Genomic DNA, 22,149 nt, shown 5'->3' with positions numbered 1-22,149 from the left:
AATATGAGAGATAACTGAGACATTTTCAGGCACTGAGAGACTACAAATACAGAACCTCACACTGCCATTTTTACAGTGTAAACTTGCCAAAGTATAGTTACACTTCAAATTGTATTCCAAAATCTTGCTAAACTTCTTCATGATTATTGATGTAAGTAAACAAGAAGTCAGTGCATTAAGTGCAATGAAAATAAGGAAAAGGGAGCTGAGTTTAAAGAAACCACTTTAAAATAATTCAATTTTGTTTATTTATGTCAGTTCATTTGGTGAGAGAGTGTGGTCCAGTGGATAGGGCAGAATGCAGATTTTCACTTAATCTCTCTGCCTCTGTTTCTCCATTTGTTAAAAACAGGATAATGATATTTACCTTCTGCTAAGCACTTGAAAAACAAATGAAAAACTTGAACTTATAAAACTTTATGAAAAACTTTATAAGAGCTAAATGATATAAAAGAGGAAAGTCCTTGTATTGTGTTCAAAACACTTGCCTTATAGTGACTGTTGTTCATATTTGGTAGGAATAAATTTTGTATTTAGTATATTTTTCTCCATATACTAAAAGTGATTATAATCTGTCCTCAGATGATCTCAATATGACACATCAGCATTGTGTTCTGGCTGGTTTTGAGCCTCGTTTCAGCTCTACCCACAGAGTGGCAGAGGTGAGTAAGAAAGGGGATTTGTTTTTTGGTCATTCGCACTGTTAATAGTGGCTGACAAAATGAATTTAGGATCACGTGGTCTTGTTTTAAACTATGATTAGTGGTTTTACTGATGACTCCAACTTTTTGTGGGAGGTGTATGTTCTATGCTTTTCGCTTACTGATGGAAGAACTCCTATTGATTTTTATGGGAGAAGGGCAATTTCTTGGTCTATGAGCCACTTATGCCTAACCTCACATAGAGTTTCTGTATTACACTGCATTACCACAGCTTATTAAAGAAATGCAAAAACATGTAATTACATTTTTATAAAAAATGTTTTCATAGAGTTTTTTTGCCATACTCCACTATAAGAGGCATACTGTTGATGGGAAGGGATATGAGGTCTAAACATACTGCACACCAGAAATCCCAACAGCCCTAGGCTGCCACTACAAGTCAGGGCAATGTGGAACAGCCATGAGGCTGGATTCCCCGGCTTCCTCTAGAACTGCAGGTGGAAGCAGAAAAGTGCACAAAGCTCTTGCATCTCTCAGGTAGTCTGAGCATTGCTCTAAGGATTCAGCCCTGTGCTTCCAAGATGGCTGATGTGTGCTGTTTATTGGATTTGTTGTTTCTTTCAATACTCTTGACTACTGATCATAATTGCATGAACTATAAAGAAAATAAAATTTGTTGCTCATACTGTGATTATTTTTTGCTTGTTTTCATAATTATTTTTCTCTATACAGCATCCAAAAGGAAAAAAGCAAATAATAGTTTTTTTAAAAAAATCATCCCAGATTACACTTTAAAATAATTCTTTCAAAAGTAACTAATCACATTTTACTATTGGTCTTATCAAGCCAAAATGCATTACTGTTGAAGTATCTGTGTGTGTGCGTGTGGTGTTTCAACGGTAATGCATTTAATTTTGTTTTCAAAATTATTATTATTTACTATTATTAGCTTTTATTTAAAATTATTATTCACTATTATTAGCTTTTCCCTTTGGCTGTTGTGTAGAGAAAACAATGAGGGCAACAAGAAAAAAAAATAGATCAGAAAAGAAAGCATCGTAACATTAAAATTATATCATAGTATTTTTCCAAATTAGATTAAGGATTGGTGGTTAAGGACACGTCTGTCTAAATTCTGTCATATAGGAACATATTTTTCAAAACAAACACAGATTCTGGTGACTACAGCTGAGCTTTGGAATAAGCCTAACATAATGTGCATTGTACTGTATGCATGAAGCATATGGTTCTTTATTTTTCTTCAGCAGAAAAGATGAACTTTCTAACCTTGGGCTCCCAACACTCTGTTATTCTGATATTAAAATACACACTTGTGTCCACAGTTTGAAAAGCTTCCACTTTAAAAGCTTATGTTTTGTTTTTATAAACCTTTGTGACCTCACATTGTATAGTATGGAAATTCTAATACAAAGAATTATGATACTGGGAGTCCTTACTCAAGGTTTTTCCTGGGAAGTTAGCTAATGTTATAAATATTTAACTGAAAATAATTATATGGTAGACCTATATTTTTATTTTGTGTCAGAAAGATATTTATGTTTCTTTCAGCACTGAAGGAAGTTATATTCACAAAAACAAAGTAAAGGTAGAACAATCAATCTTTGCAACTGTATTATATGCTTTACACTTAGGAGTATATTCTACTTTTATGCTGCATGAGAAACTCCCCTTTCATGTCATTGTGAGTCCGATGCAGGGCAAAATATGACCAACTGTTAAATGCTCTAGAATACTAACTGCAGGGAGGAAAAAAGAAAGAAAATAGAATTTTCAGCCATGCTTTTGAAACTCTAAGATTTCAAATGTGTTTCACAGTGTTTCCGGGTTTCCCCCCTCAAATCTGTAGGGTATTTTTTAATAGTCTATTATATCTTTAATGAGTTAGTTTTTTAAATGTAAACTTTTTTGTATCAATGCAAATAATTTTAAATATCAATACAAACAATCTGGCATGTATTAAATGTTATAAGCTTTCTTATTTTGCTTTAAAACATAATAAAATTAAAACACAGAAATGCAGCTCCTTTTTCTCTCATTTTATAACATTTTGATTATTTCAGTGGCTGGCACTGAATCTTATTTTCTATTTGCCTTAAACAGTATTACTTCCAAAGGATCTGTAAACTGATTAATTTTTTTATTGTGCTCTTACAGTGCTCAACAGGAACACTGGAATATATTTTTGGACAGTGTGAGGTTGCACTTCAGAATTTACAGGTTGATTCTGATTCAGCGGCTTTGTCTTTGAAATCCCTGGAAGTCCAAGTTGTAAAGGAAGTGGAAGGAATCCATAACGAGGTGAGGGGAAGGTTTTCACAGTAAATTAAGTCTGATTCTTTGAGAGTGGTGCAGTCAATGGGCTTAACAAGGGTGTTCAAAAATTCACAAGACCTGGCCTTATGTAGGTATCTCAAATTTGGATGGCATTGACTCTTGCATTTGTGTGAGTTGGATGGGATTAATGCAAAGTCACAAAGGGGAGGACTCCATTTTTCTAATTGAAGGAGCAGCTATAGCAAGAACATTGGTTACATTATGACAAATTTGATTAATTTCTCCCCTGCTGTTCTACTCTGGCAAAAAGTAAGAGGACAGAGAAATTAAAGGAAAGGGGCAAGTGAAACCCTTACAAACCTCTTGAGTTGTTCCTCTGGCTACTGTTTTAGCATTAATCATGTTCAAAACAGATGTATGACAGGACGACGACACAGAGTCTGCTTTAATGCCTGTAATTAGGAAAATACTGTAGAAATCAAGTTCCTGAAAATAAGATCAAGGCCCTGATCCTGTACTGAGTGATCCAATATGCCCTCAAGGAATCCCACTGAATGCACCTCTGTTTTCAGTATAGAAATGGTCCTTAGCAAGCAAATATATTTAACAGACCAAGGTGTCCATCAAGTTAGACAGAAAGTATTAGTGTAGTGTTCAGAAAGATTTGGGAAACTGGTAACCCTATCTGAGATATAAAATTACGTGGTATACTGGATAATGCTGCTTTGCTAATTCTCAGTGTTGGAGGAAAGAGTTGCAGCGTGACATAATCATTAAGATCTTGCAGAGGGTTTGGTAAATTTGCTTACATTCTTTTTATGGTTTCAGAGTAACTGCCGTATTAGTCTGTATTCGCAAAAAGAAAAGGAGTACTTGTGGCACCTTAGAGACTAACCAATTTATTTGAGCCTAAGCTTTCTTGAGCTACAGCTCACTTCATCGGATGCATTTTATGATGGTGGAAGTGGTGTTTCCAGAGAGGCTTAATTGAATTTTCTTTAAATTTTAACTTATATTTTAAAAAAAAGAGAGGGCCACAGAAAAAGTAGAGTCAACAACACTTTCTAGGGTATTTAAAAACAACAGATTTGACTTGTTTTTTGTTATCCTGATAGCTATATCTCTAGATACAACTTGGGTTGACCTTTATTGGTTAACAAAGCATAAATGGTGAGCACTACATGGAAAATGAGTAACACTGACTAATTAGTATACTATAGTACTAATTTTTTTTGACCAATTTGTTCTCTGATTTCAGTGGTGCTTTCCTCAGCACAGTTATATTCATAAATTCCAAAGAGTTATTTTGGATTCCCGCTATTATAAGTTTGAGCAGTATTTGACCTACTGGGACATGTATAGAGTATAATTTTCACATAGAGTATAGGGATGCATTTATAGCTCTAAATATTTTTTTAATTCATTTGGTACAATATATTTATTCAGGAACAAGGCAAACTTTTACAACTTTCATAAAACTTTGAGGGTCAGTGTTTTGGCTGTACTGTGTTTACCCTTGATGCAGCTGAGGAGAATAGGGTGGGGAAAGATCTGCTCCCCTGATTTTGGTTGAAATGGCTGCCGGTATAAATTAAACCAGCCTAGTATTTGCAATACTTTACGAAATATTAATCAGGCTTAGTTCATAAGACTGTAGGCATATATCAGTTTGTACAACTAGGGCCACATTCACAGCTGGTGTAAATCAGCATAGCCCCATTGACTTCAAAAGAGCTATGTGATTTACACCATAGGAGGAGTAGACCCCAAGTGTTTGCAGTGACCTGAATAATTTTGCCATGTGACATACATTGGTGTTTCCTGTTATACATATGGGATATACTATCCCAGAAATCACTGGTCAGGCTATATATATTGTACACTCTGACTGAATAGAGACATTGGATCTATATTCCATATGAAAAGAGAATCACTCATCCACTCTCTTTTGATTTTTCAAGGTCATCTCTTCGTTTGAGGGATTAATTCCATATGTCAAAGTGCTATGTCAGATATTGTTCTTTTTTTACCACACAAGTAGGCAAGTTTTCTGTGGTTTACATTGTGGTAGATATATGTTCCTTTGCTGTGTATCACTATTAACTGGAACCATAAATGTCTGTGAGGCTAATACAGGTCTTTCATTCTTTTCTTTTGGGGGGCAGGGAAGCCACATGCCTTTTTAATACAAGTTATATGATAAAGTTCTGTGTAGTTTCATGGTCTAATACAACTAGTAAGTTCAAACTCTGTAAATTATTTATAGAAAAAGTGCCCAATAATTTCCACACAAAGAGCCAAATCCTGGGTCTAGTGAAGAATATGCTAGATCTGCCGTTGACTTCGGTGGGATCAGGATTTGGCTACAACTCTTAACACCCTCTCCCCTGCAATTTTCCTCTCCTCAGTGTAAAAAAAAATGTTGAGAAACTTATAGTGCTGGCTAAAGCAAAACACCATATGGGTGACCGTGCATGAGGATCCCAAACAACTCTGCCACTGTGTCTCTGTTCTGATGTGCAACTTCCTTCCTCTTTTAAATCTACGCCTCGGCAGAAAAGTTGTAACTTTTGTATACACTGCAGAGATGGCCTTGAAAACGAGGTACTTGAACTTCTTCCAACTCACAATAGCTGGCTGCCATGTTTTACTTTTAAGTATTGCCACAAATGCAGTTCTTCAGAAACGTTATCCCAGATAGTGATTGCTAGATGCTGTGACTTTTTCTGAAACTGTTGCTTTGCCTTGATGGCATCTCCAAAATAGGCATCAGAGGCATCATGAATGGTTTGCTGAAAGGCTAGAAGTGACTTGAAGGTTTGAACGTATGGTCTGCTGTACCTCTAGTCTGGCAACAGTCACTTTCTTACGTACATCAAATCCTTCCTTATGGCAAAAGTAGATTGAGTTTACTCTGAAGATAGTGTGATGTAGAAAAACCTAGTCTAGCTAAATTGTGTTGTTAAACTCTTAGGTCACTGCTTAGAAGAGTAGTGATGTACACAACAAACAGTAAGGTTAATGTGTGTTTTACCACATCAGCGTGAAATGACAGCACAGTTGATGGCTGGCTGGTACAAAAGAGAGGAAATATAGATCACCTACATAGGTGGCATTAATAACCAATACCTTTAAATAATTGACTGAGGAGCATAAGCTTTCAAAATGTCAAATGGTGCTGTTGGCCTTTTACTGCCCAGTATTGACTATAAATCTAAAAATCACCCTTTAATCATTGTTTAAAGGACAAACTGAGGATGAGTTGATATTAGACCTAACAAGCCTGATTCCAGTCTTACTTACACTGGTGTAAATCAGCAGTGAAAACCGAGTGAGATAAAAGTCAGGTCAACAGTTTGTTTTAAGTGTTCATGTTCAGGGTTCTTGCCATTCAGTTTAGTTTTGGTATAAGGAAGTCTCCAGTATAAAATTGCATCAGAGAAACTGTAGCTAAAGATGAGCCACAGCTGTTAACCTGATATTCAAACCTGGTATGTGAATATTCACTGACCTCAGCTACTTTGTGTGTCTAGCTGTTTTGGTGGTTGTACTATGATTTCCATCTGTTGGAATTGCTGCATTTATCTCTCAAAAAGAAAAGGATTACTTGTGGCACCTTAGAGACTAACCAATTTATTTGAGCATAAGCTTTCGTTATTTCATTTTATTCTAGGGCCTTAAATATTGAATCTAATGATTTATATTACAGACCTTTTGTTTTTATATGGAGTTTGTCCCCCTTACCTTTTTTAAAACCTTCCAATGTTTGATTTTTTTTTTCTTCCTCGCATCCTGCTATTCATAGAAATTGTGGGAAGTAGGTGTGAATGCCTCATTAACCACAACTGATCTAAGAAAAGGTGTGGTTAAAGAGTTGCTTTGTTTTAATGAAGGAAAGAAGGGGAGGGTATAACTCTGAATATAACTTCTAAGAACTTTGGGGAAAGTATTTAACACATGCTCATCTCAGGGTATGTCTAAACTGATATGAAGATAGCTACCATGCATTAATTTAAAAAAAAAAAGTGTACTTGCCTTTCAGAGGATCCCAAAAAGCTTGTTACAAAAATAAGTAGCAGTATCCCTCTTTTACAGATGAGTAAACAGATGGTGACATCATGGCCACAGAGAGGTTCCTTTGCAGAGTCAGGAGTCACTTGACTTTCAGTTCTTGTTCTAGACACCAAATAACTGCCTGCCTGCACTAGTTCAGGAAGATCAGCTTGAAGACTAACCTAGTGGATAAAACATTAATTGACCTTTCATCTTTATTTAACTCAGTGTTGAAGCTAAGTTGAGACATGAGGTAAAATGAATTTGGACCTCAGTTTGAAATCTTTGGTGAACAGTAGTCCATATCATTAAATAAGCACATATGTCATAATTTGGCATGGTTGGCATGCTCCCCTCTAGAGGGACCAACTAATCCTGCACAAAATTAACTAGCTTACCACTAAACTTTACCTCTAAAACCTAGAGAATAATACAGCTCTTCTAGGTCACAAGTCACTAAGCAGTGTGGCTGTAGTTGCAACACCCAGGCTGTGCTAGTAAATGGTGCTGCCACAGTTTCCATTACTGTCTGTCAGTTAAGCCCAGGATGTATTTAAAATGTGACCACGGTGCCAAAGATTTAAATTAGATTTAATTTACATAGATCAAGGGGACAAATCGATGTAATTAGTCAAAAATCAGATTGACTGAATTCACATTCCTGTCACAATGGGTCATGTTGTCACATTGATTTTTTTTTTATTTTTAAAGCAGAGTTCTTTATTGATTAATGACCTAGTATGGTTTATTTCCTGAAACATTAAAGTCTGGCAACCACATAGGGTATTACCTTTTTAGTGGAGAAGGTCAGGAAAAAAATTACCATTGGGCCTTATTTTCAGCAGTGCTGAGCACCCAGAACTCCAGCTAAAGTCAGTGGAAGATGCTAGTGCTGAACACACCTGAAAATCAGTCCCGGAGAAGCCTGGCAAAATGTATCTTGACACTTCAGACCTGGATAATGCTTTAAAAGCAATAAACTTTACTTGAACTTTATTAGGAAGGACATACGTTGTTAAACCTGAATACTAAGAAAAGCTGAAGACAGTCATAGCTTCCTTTCAAAACATTTAAGATTTACCTCAACTAATGTCTTCTAATCCTTTTGATATGTTTTACCAATGGGGTTGTTTTAATATTGTATGTGCAGCTTTTTTGTTTAAACTGCTTTTATTGAAATCAGTTACACTTATCAAACAAACGTTTAGTTAGTGTCGACTAAAACAACTTTCAGTCTTTTAGAGTAACAGTGTTAGTCTGTATTCGCAAAAAGAAAAGGAGTACTTGTGGCACCTTAGAGACTAACTAATTTATTTGAGCATAAGCTTTCGTGAGCTATAGCTCACTTCATCGGATGCATACTGTTATGAGTGCCACAAGTACTCCTTTTCTTTTTCCAGTCTTTTGTAGCTGTTCTGTTGGTTAAAAGGTGTTCTCAGGTGAGGGCTTTAAGCCATTTTCATTATTGTTTCACCTTCACAGGTTGTCTTTGTTTGCCTCATCAGAGTTCAGAAGGGGTAAACAAAAGAATTCTTTGTGGTAAAGGTGAAGATTAAAGCAGCTTTGAGCCTCTGTGTGAAACATAACTACGATAACAAAGATAAATACAAAAATCTAAAAGACCAGAACTGTAAATCACTAATAAAAAAAATCAACAAAAAGAACAACAGAGACTGGGGGGTGGGTATTAAGATGAATGGAATGACTATGCTTGAACAATAATCAGTGTCTTATACAGTCTTAATGATGTTTTATAACTACCGTACTGGATGATGTGCAAGTATGGTATTAAAAACAACCCACACAGGTTATCTATTGTGTGTTACCTGCCTAGTGCTCCTGGGCTTAAAGGGGTGTGCAGCACATAATAACTATTTTTTAAACATAGCTTTCTTATCATTTTAGCTTCTTGATGTGTGTCAGATCATTGGCTTCATGAGGTGCCTCAGCGTAAACTCTGTGGGTGACATCCCATCTCCCACAGTACTCTACAAGGCTAGTTCTATGCTGCAGCAAAGGAGTCATGAAAATATCTTCTATTATTGTAAATGGAGGTGTGCTGTATGACTTCAAAAGTAGTTTATATGCTGAAGAATATAAAATAATCCTAAAAAATGAAAAGATTGTTGCCAAGCATACCTTGTAATCTAGGAAAATATTCTCTTATCTGAGCCTGGGAAGGCTGTCTGCACACTTAAGCGCAGTGCTGTTTTAGTTGGAGTCACTAGCATAATGTCTGCTGCTGCATCACTCTCAAAAACTCTCAAAAACTCCCAGAATTTGTGACTTCAGGTGGCCTGGAATTAAGCAGAGAGCACCCTTTTTTGCTTTTGCAGTGTGCATCACTCTGCATAGCTAGAGTAAGAAATGTTTGTTTTATATGAATGAAGAATTGATAGAGGGAGCATAAAGAATTGTTTTGGAGCCCCCAAGCAGTGAATGGTAGATCTGATGGGTCAGAGGAATTGGTATTGGGAAATAGATCATTTCATCTCTAGGTCTCCCATTCAGATCTTCTTTGGCCAAAATTTATCATCTGGTAGTAGTTTGGTGACCTATTTGAAATTATCTTGCAGTATCAGTACTGGTGTCTCCATCATAAAAACCACCTCCACAACTGACACTAATTCATGCACTTCTTGAAAACTTTATCAGATTGGCCAATATTTATGGGGACTGAACTATTTTCTCTCCCACAGTGGTAGTCTAGTGAGCCCAGGGATTGAGGCATGTTTGTGAGTGTGGTGTGAGGAAACTTGCACTATTATCATCTTTACAGTACTGTTCTATAGGTGGACAGAGGATTTGGGATTCCAGAGCTGTCAATCAGGCACCTTTTATAAGCACTGTGGGGCTAATCTAAAGGCAGTTGAAATCAGTGGGAGGTTTTGCATTGACTATGGTGGGCTTTGGCACAGACCATAAAATGACATGAAAAAGAAATTTAAAAATAGCTTAAATTTCTGTGTGTAAAGTTGCCTTTGGAAACTACTTGTTGTTGGAGAAACTGTCAATGACCCCATCTTATAAGCATCAGCACAGATGTGAATAGATTCATATGTTTTTCCAAGTAATGAGCACAGACTATTTATGCCTCCTTTACATGTCATTCATCTCTTTGCAGGTCGAATTTGAGTGGCTTAGGCAGTTTTGGTTTCAGGGCAAACGCTATAGGAAGTGCACTGATTGGTGGTTTGAACCAATGGCTAAATTGGAAGAATTTTGGAAAAAGATGGAGTTTATGGTAAGTACTAGCAAATAGCCTAAAGCTCTTAAGAACCTAATTCTGCAGATACATTGCATGCAGAACCCATTGTAACTGTGTTGTAGAATCAGGCTTTAAATTTTCAGTATTTGTATGCTCTCTGTAATGCCAGTGCTGCCTTCCAATCCCACAGCAAAGCAGGAGAAGAAATAAAATAGCAAAACAAAATGAACAAAACCAAAAAACAGGAGATGTTGCTTAGTGTCCATTTTGACTACTGTACGGTAAGATGTCAAAGTATTGGGTTATTACTTAATAATGATTTGTCTTCAATGGAAATTTTCAGCTCTATCCCCACCTTTCATATAGCACCAAGGTAGCTAGCTCTACTGATCTGCTGATGAAAACATCTCTGTGCAGTTTCACCAGTGCTTGTGCTAGACCAAGAATAGAGAAGAATGCTAGTGAACGCAAGGCTAAATAGTATCTTGAGCAACGCTAGTGAGTGGCTAAGATCACTATGTCCTTTGAAATTATATCCCTGTCCTTGTCTACACTGGGGATTTGCCCCAGTTGCAGCATTGATGGCCAGCCATTGATCTAGCTACACCTGTGCAATCCATGATGTCTTACTGCAAAACTGGTAGAAGACTCTGTTTGTACCGGCACAGCTTACTGTAGTTTCAAGTATTGCCTGTCTACAAGAAGTTTTTGCACTGGTGACTGGCTGTAGATGGCTGTAACTAGGGCCAGGTCTACGCATGGAATGATTTGCCAATAAGATATATTATAATGGTAGAGAGCACCAAGTGTGGACACAGCTTATACCAGCAAAAGTGTCCTTTTGCTGGTATAGTTCTTCCAGTGCCTTGAGTGAAATAAGCTACACCAGCAAAAATGCAGTTTTACTGGTATAACTGTGTTTACACTAGAGACTTTTGCCAGCACAGCTATGTCGATCAGGTATCACACAGTTGACTGACATACCTATGTTGGCAAAACTTTGTAGTGTAGACCTGACCTCGGACAAATCCCCACTGTAGACAAGGAGCCTGAATATCTGCTTTGATTAGTTGTAAGGTTTCTGTGGCATTGAATTTGGACCTGATCCTGAGAGTTTGAGTACTGACAACTCATCAATGGTAAAAGAACAGGAGTACTTGTGGCACCTTAGAGACTAACACATTTATTAGAGCATCAGCTTTCGTGGGCTACAGCCCACTTCATTGGATGCATAGAATGGAACATATAGTAATATACACATACAGATAAGTTGGAAGTTACCATACAAACTGTGAGAGGCTAATTAGTTAAGATGAGCTGTTATCAGCAAGACAAAAAAACTTTTGTAGTGATAATCAAGATGGCCCATTTAGACAGTTGACAAGAAGGTGTGAGGATACTTAAATTAGGGAAATAGATTGAATATGTGTAATGACCCAGCCACTTCTAGTCTCTATTCAAACCCAAGTTAATAGTATCTAGTTTGCATATTAATTCAAGCTCAGCAGTTTCTTCTTGGAGTCTGTTTTTGAAGCTTTTCTGTTGCAAAATTGCCACCCTTAAATCTTTTACTGAGTGCCCAGAGAGGTTGAAGTGTTCTCTTACCCGTTTTTGAATGTTATGATTCCTGATGTCAGATTTGTGTCCATTTATTCTTTTGCTTAGAGTCTGTCCGGTTTGGCCAATGTACATGGCAGAGGGGCATTGCTGGCACATGATGGCATATATCACATTGGTAGATATGCAGGTGAACGAGCCCCTGATGGCGTGACTAATGTGATTAGGTCCTATGATGGTGTCACTTGAATAAATATGTGGACAGAGTTGGCATCAGGCTTTGTTGTAAGGATAGGTTCCAGGGTTAGGGTTTTTGTTGTGTGGTGTGTGGTTGCTGGTTGTTTCAGGTTGGGCGGCTGTCAGTAAGTGAGGACTGGTCTGCCTCCGAAGATCTGTGAGAATGAGGGATCATTTTTCAGGATAGGTTGTAATTCTTTGACGATGCGCTGGAGAGGTTTTAGTTGGGGGCTGAAGGTGACAGCTAGTGGCGTTCTGTTATTTTCTTTGTTGGGCCTGTCCTGTAGTAGGTGACTTCTGGTTACTCTTCTGGCTCTGTCAATCTGTTTTTTCACTTCAGCAGGTGGGTATTGTAGTTGTAAGAATGCTTGATAGAGATCTTGTAGGTGTTTGTCTCTGTCTGAGGGATTGGAGCAAATGCGGTTGTATCTTAGAGCTTGGCTGTAGACAATGGATCGTGTGGTGTGTCCTGGATGGAAGCTGGAGGCATGTAGGTAAGTATAGAAGTCAGTAGGTTTCCAGTATAGGGTGGTGTTTATGTGACCATCGCTTATTAGCACAGTAGTGTGCAGGAAATGGACCACTTGTGTGGACTGGTCTAGGCTGAGGTTAGTGGTGGGATGGAAATTGTTGAAATCACGGTGGAATTCGTCAAAGGCTTCTTTTCCATGGGTCCACTGGAGGAAATAGATTCAATATGTATAATGACCCAGCCACTCCCAGTCTCTATTCAAACCCAAATGGGCCATCTTGATTATCACTACAAAAGTTTTTTTCTTCTGCTGATAATAGCTCATCTTAACTAATTAGCCTCTCACAGTTTGTATGGTAACTTCCAACTTATCTGTATGTGTATATTACTATATGTTCCATTCTATGCATCCGATGAAGTGGGCTGTAGCCCACGAAAGCTTATGCTCTAATAAATTTGTTAGTCCCTACGGTGCCACAAGTACTCTTTTTCTTTTTATGGATACAGACTAACATGGCTGCTACTCTGAAACCTGTCATCAGTGGTAGTTACAGGTACACAGATCAGGCCCCATGTGTAACTTTCAATTTAAGAAAAGGAGTACTAGTGGCACCTTAGAGACTAATCAATTTATTTGAGCATAATAAATTGGTTAGTCTCTAAGGTGCCACTAGTACTCCTTTTCTTTTTGCGAATACAGACTAACACGGCTGCTACTCTGAAACCTTTCAATTTAAGGAAAGTTTCTTCCTTCACGAACAATAGCAGATAACAGTTCACACTATACCATGAACAGAAAAATGTTTTGGGGGAGGGATAGCTCAGTGGTTTGAGCATTGGCCTGCTAAACCGAGGGTTGTGAGTTCAATCCTTGAGGGGGCCATTTAGGGATCTGGGCCAAAAATTGGGGATTGGTCCTGCTTTGAGCAGGTGGTTGGACTAGATGACTTCCTGAGGTCCCTTCCAACCCTGATATTCTATGATTCTATGATACTGGAGCTCAAATTCTACATGGTGAGCTTTTTCTGTAGCAACTGGTGTCACAAACACTCAAAACATTACAGAAAACTAGAATGTAGATGTTTGTGCTCCTAACAGCTGCAAAAAGAAATCAGAGAGCCCTGAATTTTACCAGTGAAGAAAGAAGTGATTTGTAACTTTTATCTTTTTTTAGTGAATTTGTGTCTCTTCTTTTAAATCCACATGCACTCCCATTCTGCTGGTGTTTTTGGATCTCAAATGACTTATCATTTGTAAAAAAGCTTTTCAGTTTATTTTTCCTTGAAATAACAATCTATTTTCTTGTAACACAAAGACTTAGTGAGGCAGACACAAGATTGTTTGATTGTTATTTTACAACCATTGTGTGTTGGGAACATGGAAAAACAGCACACACAGAAATTCTCAAGGGCTAGGTTTTCTGCAATTGGTGTGACATTACCATGTGTCTCTAATTAGAAACATGGTGGCGTCAGTGTATCTCCTTTCAACAGGCCTCAGGATGATATTTATCAGCAAACTGAAGGCTTAGGCCAAGACAGAAGCTGCTTCTAATTTAAATTTTAAAAATTGCTTTAATGTTTTATGATTTCTAACACATTAATCACAATTAATTTCAGCTATTGAGGGAGACAGTAGAGAATTTTAATTGAGAATGTCTGTTGTTTTGATGAGCCTTTAAGCAAATTTGGTGCTTACTGTGTTTGGGACCCAGAAGCAGCCTTTTTCAGTTCTGTTCTTTCTCCTTATACCTGCAGCATGTACCACATTCTTTTAAAAACTGACAGTAGGGGGCATTGTTGAGCTGCAGTTTTAATGTAACAACAATACTGGGTTTGAGAAAATATATAGAAATGTAGCATTAACTGTCAAGAATTATCCCTGTTGCTTCAAGTTAGCTGTAATCTCTAAGATTCCATAACACAGGAAATCAATTGTGGGTTAACAAATTCAACAGCAATTTAACATAAAAAGTGTAGTGTTTTCATGCACATTTGGATTCTATCGAAATAAGTTAAATCAAAACAACATTTCTAAAGGTACCTGCCAGTCTACAGTGAATATATTTCTGTAAATTATAATAATTTTAGCTGAATGATTATAAAAAATCATTTTAGTATATAATTTAGAAAAAAATCTAAATTCTGAATGTCTTGCTATTGTTAATTTTGTCTGTACAGAAGCACTATTGAGGTTTCCTTCTAAAAGGAAATACTTTAATAAGTAGTGCATTTTTCTTTACCTCTGTATGAGCTGTACCGCTCTTATCATACATTTTTACATGTATGTATCTAAAATTTTACAGAAGTAGGTCTTGGTCTCTTTGTGTTTTTTTTATGTTTCCCTGTTTAAAGATGAAGTTTTTTAAAAAATATTTTTTTTCAAAACTGCTTCTAATTCTGCTAACTGTAACTGTTCCACTGTCACAACAAAATAATAATTCAAAAAGTTTAACCCAATGTCTTCAAACCTCAAGGCTCTATTTAATATTTTTATACATTATAGTAAGCACACATTGTTTTCATAATGTTTATTCCTGGCATTTCTTTCCCTGAGGATAGTTTTACTCAGGTCTCACTCTTGTGATGTAAATGTTAAACCTTTCATTTGAATGACATTCTGATAAAACATCACTTTTCCCCATAATATTACCTCATGAATTTATGAGCCCTTAAATCCAAAGCAAAGGTTGACCAGTCTTTACCGCCCTTACTCCCCCCCTTAAAAATATGAAGGCTATTCAAATGTTTGTATTTAAAAAAAAAAAGTCATCCAAGATTACCACATTATCATGTGCAACATCAGGATAAGTGCTCACTGAATTCAAAGAGAGAGTTACCATTTGAAAGGGACTGTACAAGCTTTGCTTTCTGGGTAAAGAGAAGTCTGAAAAGCTGAAATCTCATGTGATGTGAAGAAGTCTTGCTGTAGCTGTTCTGAGATTCAGGGGAGAGACAATTTGTCTCTCAGGGTCTGATATCATGCAAACCTCACAAACTGACATTTATTTTACCTATAAAAATGTTTAATACTGCACCAAAGCTGTGGGAAAAGAAAGAATTAAAAATAAGGAAATGGGGAAATTCTAAGACTTTTTTTTAACTCTAATGTACATTTGGTGAAGTAAAATGTAAATCGCTGGTATGGTTTTGCTTGTGAAATGAAAAGTGAATCGACTTTGATTTTACACAGGAATGACAAATCTTGAAGATTTTTAACATATCTGATGTTTCTTTTAAAAAATGAAGACACTAGTAGTGTTGTATGGCATAAATTGTATGTCTGCTTTGACAGACTATTTAGCAATGGAGCAACGTATTTATAGAGCAGTTGGCCTTAATAACCTTTATTGACTTTAGTGGGTAAGAGCCAAGACTGGGATTATTAAAATGTATCAGTTTCATTGCAGTATAAAATCACAACATATATAATTATGTTAGGTAGGCTAGGCTCCATTTAATCCCACCCATTTATGTAGGGATTTGGCAAGAGGAAGAAAATCATGGCACTAAAATGTACAGAAATATAGAAGTGACTGGGAGTTTTAATAGCATAACTGTTTGCCTACTGTAAAAAGGTCTCACTTGAAGGCATGAAACATACAGAAGCTAAGCGTAAACTTTTGACATTTAATTGTTAATAAAGTAGTCTAAATTCAGGAAATCTCACACCATTTGTTTTACTGTTTTGGCATGCTTAAACAGTTAATGATTAAATGCAGCATACCATTCATTTTAATATATAAATGTTCTGTACATACAGGAATGTATACATTTTATGTGATTATAATGAATGAAATGTGATTCCATGCTGTCTGGTATCTTGAAGCACAACTGCTTCATCTTAGAGGTTCGGGGATTTTATTTTTTAGTAACAGAATAATTAATCATGCTCTTCTTGTTGTTGTTATCCTCAATAGTACGCTTCAGTCTTTCTTTCACTTAAATTGAAATTGGAGAGACAAAATATTTACTTGTTAAATTATTTTTCTTTGTTTCCTTTTTGAATTCTATTTCATTATTTGCTACTGTTGCTATATATGAAGATATTTCAGAGTTTTTGCTATAAGCCACTATTGTCAGGAGCTTATAGATTGGTTGTAAAAATTGAGTCTAGGTTGAAGCTTGAGACATAGGATCTCAGTCCAGGACTGTCATATAGTTTATATTTTCCCCAACATTTTAAAAGGTTTAAATGTATATTTACATAAGAGAATGTTTCAGTGCCAAAATAACTATGATGATCTATAAGGCAAACAATCTATCTTTTAAAAAGAAATCCTCTGAATTTTCTGTTATTTTGACAGTTTTAAACAGCTAAAATTAGATTCAAGAAATTGGCAGGTTGATTAGTTCATATCTCTTCAGGGCTTTGAAAATGTAAAGCGTTATGTAAGTGCCAGATATTATTAGGATCTGACTTTGACAGCCAACAGTCAGGAAATTTTGGGTTAAGGCTTAAATTCTATCCCTAACTTTCACATTGTGCTTCGATATTGCAGATGTCACAGTCCTGTAGTGGAGGGCCTCAGACTGCCAGGTGATCATATTTGCCTACTGAGCTGCAAAACATGGCTACATAAAGGACTGAATTTCAGCAATAACTCCTGAATTTCTGGGCTTTTCTTATCTGCTTATACCAGACCCTTTAAATAAATATTTTTTTGTTAGGTCAATTTTTATGCATACCAAGATTGAAATGTTCATAGAAATTTACCCTTACTTAAAAAACTAATACTGAAGTCTGGTATTTTATTAGTTTCTTTCCTTTTTCTATCGCACTAATTTCTTTGACTCCAGTATTTCCAGTCCTCAGAAAAGAAAGAGCACATTCAGCATTGTTTACTGGAGAATCATTAACAAAAATTTTAAAAAATAGTTGTGTACAACATCTTCCTAAAAATATATTTACAATTCTGAGAGAATTCAGACATAAGCCTCCAAAACAAAATGTGTGCTGAAAGCACAAAGGAGTGTGTTTATGATTCTCTTTGAAGTGTTTTTGCAACAGGATAAGGAAAATTTTAGAAACTGTCTGATAGTGTTCAGGGTAAATACTTAAACCCCTTTAGAGAATTTCACACACAGATACTGTGCAGTAGAAAAAAGGATACTTATGTTTCCTAAAGCTGCTACAGCCTACAGCTTTGTACTTAAAGACAGAGGTGTTGAATAGAATTCTACTGAGGATACATCCAGTGACAATATCTACAGGAACATCAGAGCAAACCAGTGGATAGCACTTTCTATTTTTAACCCTTACATGAGCTAGTTGAGATCTGAGCTCTGTTGGTTTGAAGCACTTCTAACATTTCTATTACTAACTGGGAATGTTGAGATGAAAAGCCCTTTTACTCCCATGGTATACTTAAAAAAACAACTCTTGAAAACACGAGGGTTGGCATAACCTAGCAGACTCAAAGTTGAGGCCTGGCTACCCCAATTTTGTGCCAATAGAGCATCGGATACATGGGGAGGGAGTTAGGACAATGTTGTGAGGTAAGTGTGTGATTGGCGGTGGGGTTACCTTCAGTTTTAAAATACTAGACTTCTGCTGATTTGTGCTACAAAATTTAATGTTGTTTAAATAAATTCCTCTCTCTCTCACTTTTATATGCATATATATATATAATATACAGATCCCAATTCTACAATCCGATTAATGGAATCTGATCTCTGTGCCCATATTGAACCCTGTAGCCTTGACTGGCACTTTGTGCAGGCATAAGGATCTTCCTGCACCGATCAAATTGCAGAATCTGTACATGCATACACATCCACGTATGTATGTGCATATACATCAGTTTATTGCAATTGTTACAAACTAAGCTAGTCTCCTAACTAAAGGTATACAAAGGTATAGATAGACATACAGTATGTCTTCAGTGCTTTATACTGTCCCATCAGAGTCAATGGAAATTATATCATAGACTTCAGTGGGAGCAGAATCAGGCCTTTCATGAGGCTAGCATGGTTTTTATACATATTTACGCTAATATCTTGGATGAACACATATGCACCACAGTGCATGATCTATCTTTGGTTGATCAGGTATTATTTACCCACTTTTAGAGTATAATTTGTCTGTTGTAGTATTATTGTACTGCCACTTTTAATTGATCCAAAGCCCATCATAAGTTTTAGAGAGCCATTTCATTGTTTAATTTTGTAAATCTGATGAAAGTTGTGACAACTTTCTGCTGAAAATATATATGAACATTTACAGGAAAAAAGCAACACCTGTGTGTTTGAAACTTTTTTTTTAAAAATTAGACCAATTATTCAGTTTATTCTCTGATATACTTCAAGTAAATGGCTATTTGTTTTGAGTTACAGGGCCACAGGAATGATCAGAAACACAAAACTTCTATTTTGTTTATACTCATTAATTAGACGTGTGTGTGTGTGTGTGTAAGTAAGTGTAATATGTTAAAAGGTATGGTTTTGGGTTAAAAAAAGTTTCTGACTAGAGAAGTTTTTATTATGACAAAGTTATAAACTAAGGGAAATAAATCAAATGAGTGTGATTAAAATGTCATCATCTGCTGTAATTTTTTCACAGTACAGCTAATACTTGTTAAACCCTTTTTTACTGCTAGCTCCTTTTAGTGACTTGACCATCACTTTGTGATGGGTGTTGCCATTCCTGTGCTAGCTGCTAAGGCCCAGTGGAATTCTGTAGCATGGACAGATATAGTTGCATTTTACTCATAATTTATAAAAGTGGATGGGGGCAAAAGAGAAGATGCTTTTCTAATAAGTCACTATTTCCAGGAACTGTGCCGCTCCTATTCTGTTTGATCCCCAGTCCTCTCTCTTATTAGTAAAATCATAGGTGAATAGCTCCTTTTGTAGCTACTACAGTTTTTTCAGAATTTCTCTTATGGTAAGAATCACAGCCCAGCTTTTACAGATAACTGAAGCTCAGAATAACTCAATGACTTGCCATGTAAGGCACTGTGGGCTGGTGGATTAGGTCTGGAAAAGGGTCAGGAAACCTAGGATCTTCTAACCCTAGTTCCATCACCAACTTTGTGTAATCTGAACAAGTAATTTAAGCCTGACTTTCAAAATCTGGTGCCCAAGTCAAAATTTCTGTGCCTAAAATAGGTATTTAGGTGGCAAACTTTAAGCACTGTTCTCAGCCTCAATTTCCACACCTGATTTTTACCATAATTGAAAATGTACAGAAATTATGGTAGCTGTAAAAGAACTATTCACTATCGTCTTGCCAGTGAGAGAGAAGACTTGAGTCAGTGCAGATCTGGCTAAGGTGAGTATGAGGTTTATCCACATGGATCCAATTGTAAAGTAAGGTCCAGTGATCACGAGCTCTGCCTCAAGAGGGCAGTGCGTATGGGCAAAGTTCCACCTGAGTGAATTGAATTGCAGGAGCTAGTCCCCTATGGCATATCCTGATCATTCCCCATATAAAATCCAAAGATCCATTTCAGTTTCCAGTCCTGGCTCTTATGAGCTCTTGGGCAAGACTTTTCTGCACTTTTCATTTATTTTGCTTACTACACACACTTCCGTTTAGTAATCCTGAAGCTGTAGTCACAATAAAATGCAGCTTATCTATTTAATGTTTACCATGCTGCAGCAGGAAAGTAATTATTGGCTTTTCTCAAATGTCTCTACTTAACATCGGGTTTTGGCAGCCCTCCTTGGACCACCAGTGAATCTGAACTCTAAATAATTCTCACAGCAGAGGCTTTATATTAAAGTTTAAGTGTAACAAATCTTCTTAAGTTGTTTTCTGTGTAATAATGTGATTGTTTATCACAATTGGACTAAATGGCATTCCTTTTCATAGGACTCATTTTGAATCTTTTAAAAATAATAGTAATAGAGTGGCTTAAAGACCAGTGACGGGGTCAGTTCAGACTTGGTGTCAATGAGAATGGTGTCAGTGGAGTTACACCCGTGATGCATTTTCCCCCACTACCTCGCAGGTGACATTCAGCAAAATGTGTTGTTGGTGGCTAAGGGAAATTGTTACAGTTTGTGTTGCCTAGATGTTTAGAATCAATATAGTTATGCAATAGCTAACACGGCTCAGATTTACATATGTATGTTTAATAACAACATTTTGGCCTTGTGTCTCAAGTGCTTTGCAAATGCTAATTGATAAAGCCTGTCAACATTCCTGTGAGCTTGATAAGTAGCAGTCTGGCCATTTTGTAGATGGTGTTGTGGGTCACAGTTTGAATAAGTGAATTGTACAAGTTTACACAGTAATTCAGTGGCAGAGAAAGCAATAGCACTTAGGATTGTCCCATTACCCATTGAACCACTTTAAGTATTAGGCCTCTGTTCTGTTTCACATTTCTGTCTAGTGAAATAGCAGTTCTAAGCTGCAAGGACTTTGCAGTATCAGGCTGTTAGCATTTACACCTTTGCACAAAAATAAAGAATGAGCATCTTGTTTCACTATAATGAGGTATGGCAGTGTAGACCGATTTGGATGGCAACTATTTTACAAACCACCATATGCTAATGTTTTTCCCCCAAAGCCGTGTCTACACAGAGGTCTATGTTGTGCCTCTTGGAGTTTCCAGGTGAACAGAGGCAGAGCACCCACTTGAAAACCTTTATCAGAGACTGCTTTCTACCCCCTGTGCACTAGCTATCTCTTCATGGAGAGAGGGACAGAGCCATGGCATCTCCTCTGTGGTGTGTGCACTCTTGGGACAGCGGGGATGGAGCAAAATACAGACCGTGTAACTCTGTACGGCATTCACATGGACACACAGTGGGAGGTGCACAGGGAACCCTGACTCTAAATTAGTCTGAGACTTCATACTCTTTTTGGAAGGCTTAAAAATTCACTGATAATAAATAATAATATTTTTCACTTATATAGGTCTTCTCTAGTTACTCCTCGGCAAGATGTTCATTAGTGCAGCAGCACAGTAATTGACATAGTCTCTCTGAGGAATCACAGTAAAGCTAGGCTTGCTACCCTACTACAATTTTGAAGTTGTACCAAAATTGGGGCAAATGCTTAGTTTCAACTACCTCTCATGTGTTTTATTTATATATAATATGTGTGTACATATATATCTGTATAGATATAGTTGTCAACCCTAGCATTGTTGTAATTTCTCTAAGGAACTGTGTCAATCAAAAACTTTTATAGCTTGCATGACCCTTGTAAAAAAAAAAAGAAAATGGAGGCTAGAAAGACAGAGAAATCACTGCTGAAAACTCATCATACTGATGAAAATGTTTAACTAAAGAAAACAAAACAAAAAAAGCCATTTTCTTTTAAAAAAAAATGCTACTGTGTGACACTAAACTGGGAGGAGTGGTAGATACGCTGGAGGGTAGGGATAGGATATAGAGGGACCTAGACAAATTGGAGGATTGGGCCAAAAGAAATCTGATGAGGTTCAACAAGGACAAGTGCAGAGTCCTGCACTTAGGACGGAAGAATCCAATGCACCGCTACAGACTAGGGACTGAATGGCTCGGCAGCAGTTCTGCAGAAAAGGATCTAGGGGTTACAGTGGATGAGAATTTGGATATGAGTCAACAGTGTGCCCTTGTTACCAAGAAGGCCAATGGCATTTTGGGATGTATAAGTAGGGGCATTGCCAGCAGATCGAGGGACTTGATCGTTTCCCTCTATTCGACATTGGTAAGGCCTCATCTGGAGTACTG

The 22,149-nt window shown here is 36.9% G+C and overlaps 1 protein-coding gene and 1 long non-coding RNA gene across 7 annotated transcripts in view; one reads left to right on the top strand and one right to left on the bottom strand.

Moving 5' to 3' along the window:
* The window catches only part of LOC311529224, a 45,000-nt gene extending 37,864 nt beyond the window's left edge, over window positions 1-7,136 (bottom strand). For both annotated transcript variants that reach the window (XR_014713798.1, XR_014713799.1), the window contains exon 1: window positions 6,993-7,136. This is a non-coding gene — a long non-coding RNA (uncharacterized lncRNA). The remainder of the gene's footprint in view (window positions 1-6,992) is intronic.
* FTO (FTO alpha-ketoglutarate dependent dioxygenase) overlaps window positions 1-22,149 on the top strand; it is a 326,168-nt gene that overhangs the window by 102,744 nt on the left and 201,275 nt on the right. For 3 of the 5 annotated variants that reach the window (XM_084645025.1, XM_084645024.1, XM_084645026.1), the window contains exons 5-7: window positions 583-662; window positions 2,838-2,981; window positions 10,135-10,254. In XM_084645025.1, the coding sequence (XP_084501151.1) occupies window positions 583-662; window positions 2,838-2,981; window positions 10,135-10,254 (344 nt within the window). Of the gene's footprint in view, window positions 1-582; window positions 663-2,837; window positions 2,982-10,134; window positions 10,255-16,985; window positions 17,123-22,149 lie in introns of those variants that run through there. The other 2 variants (XM_084645028.1, XM_084645027.1) reach the window with 2 other exon arrangements.

This window comes from Lepidochelys olivacea (assembly GCF_965140295.1).
Source record: "Lepidochelys olivacea isolate rLepOli2 genome assembly, chromosome: 12".
Taxonomy (NCBI): Eukaryota; Metazoa; Chordata; order Testudines; family Cheloniidae; genus Lepidochelys; species Lepidochelys olivacea.
This window is presented reverse-complemented; position numbering and strand designations above follow the sequence as displayed.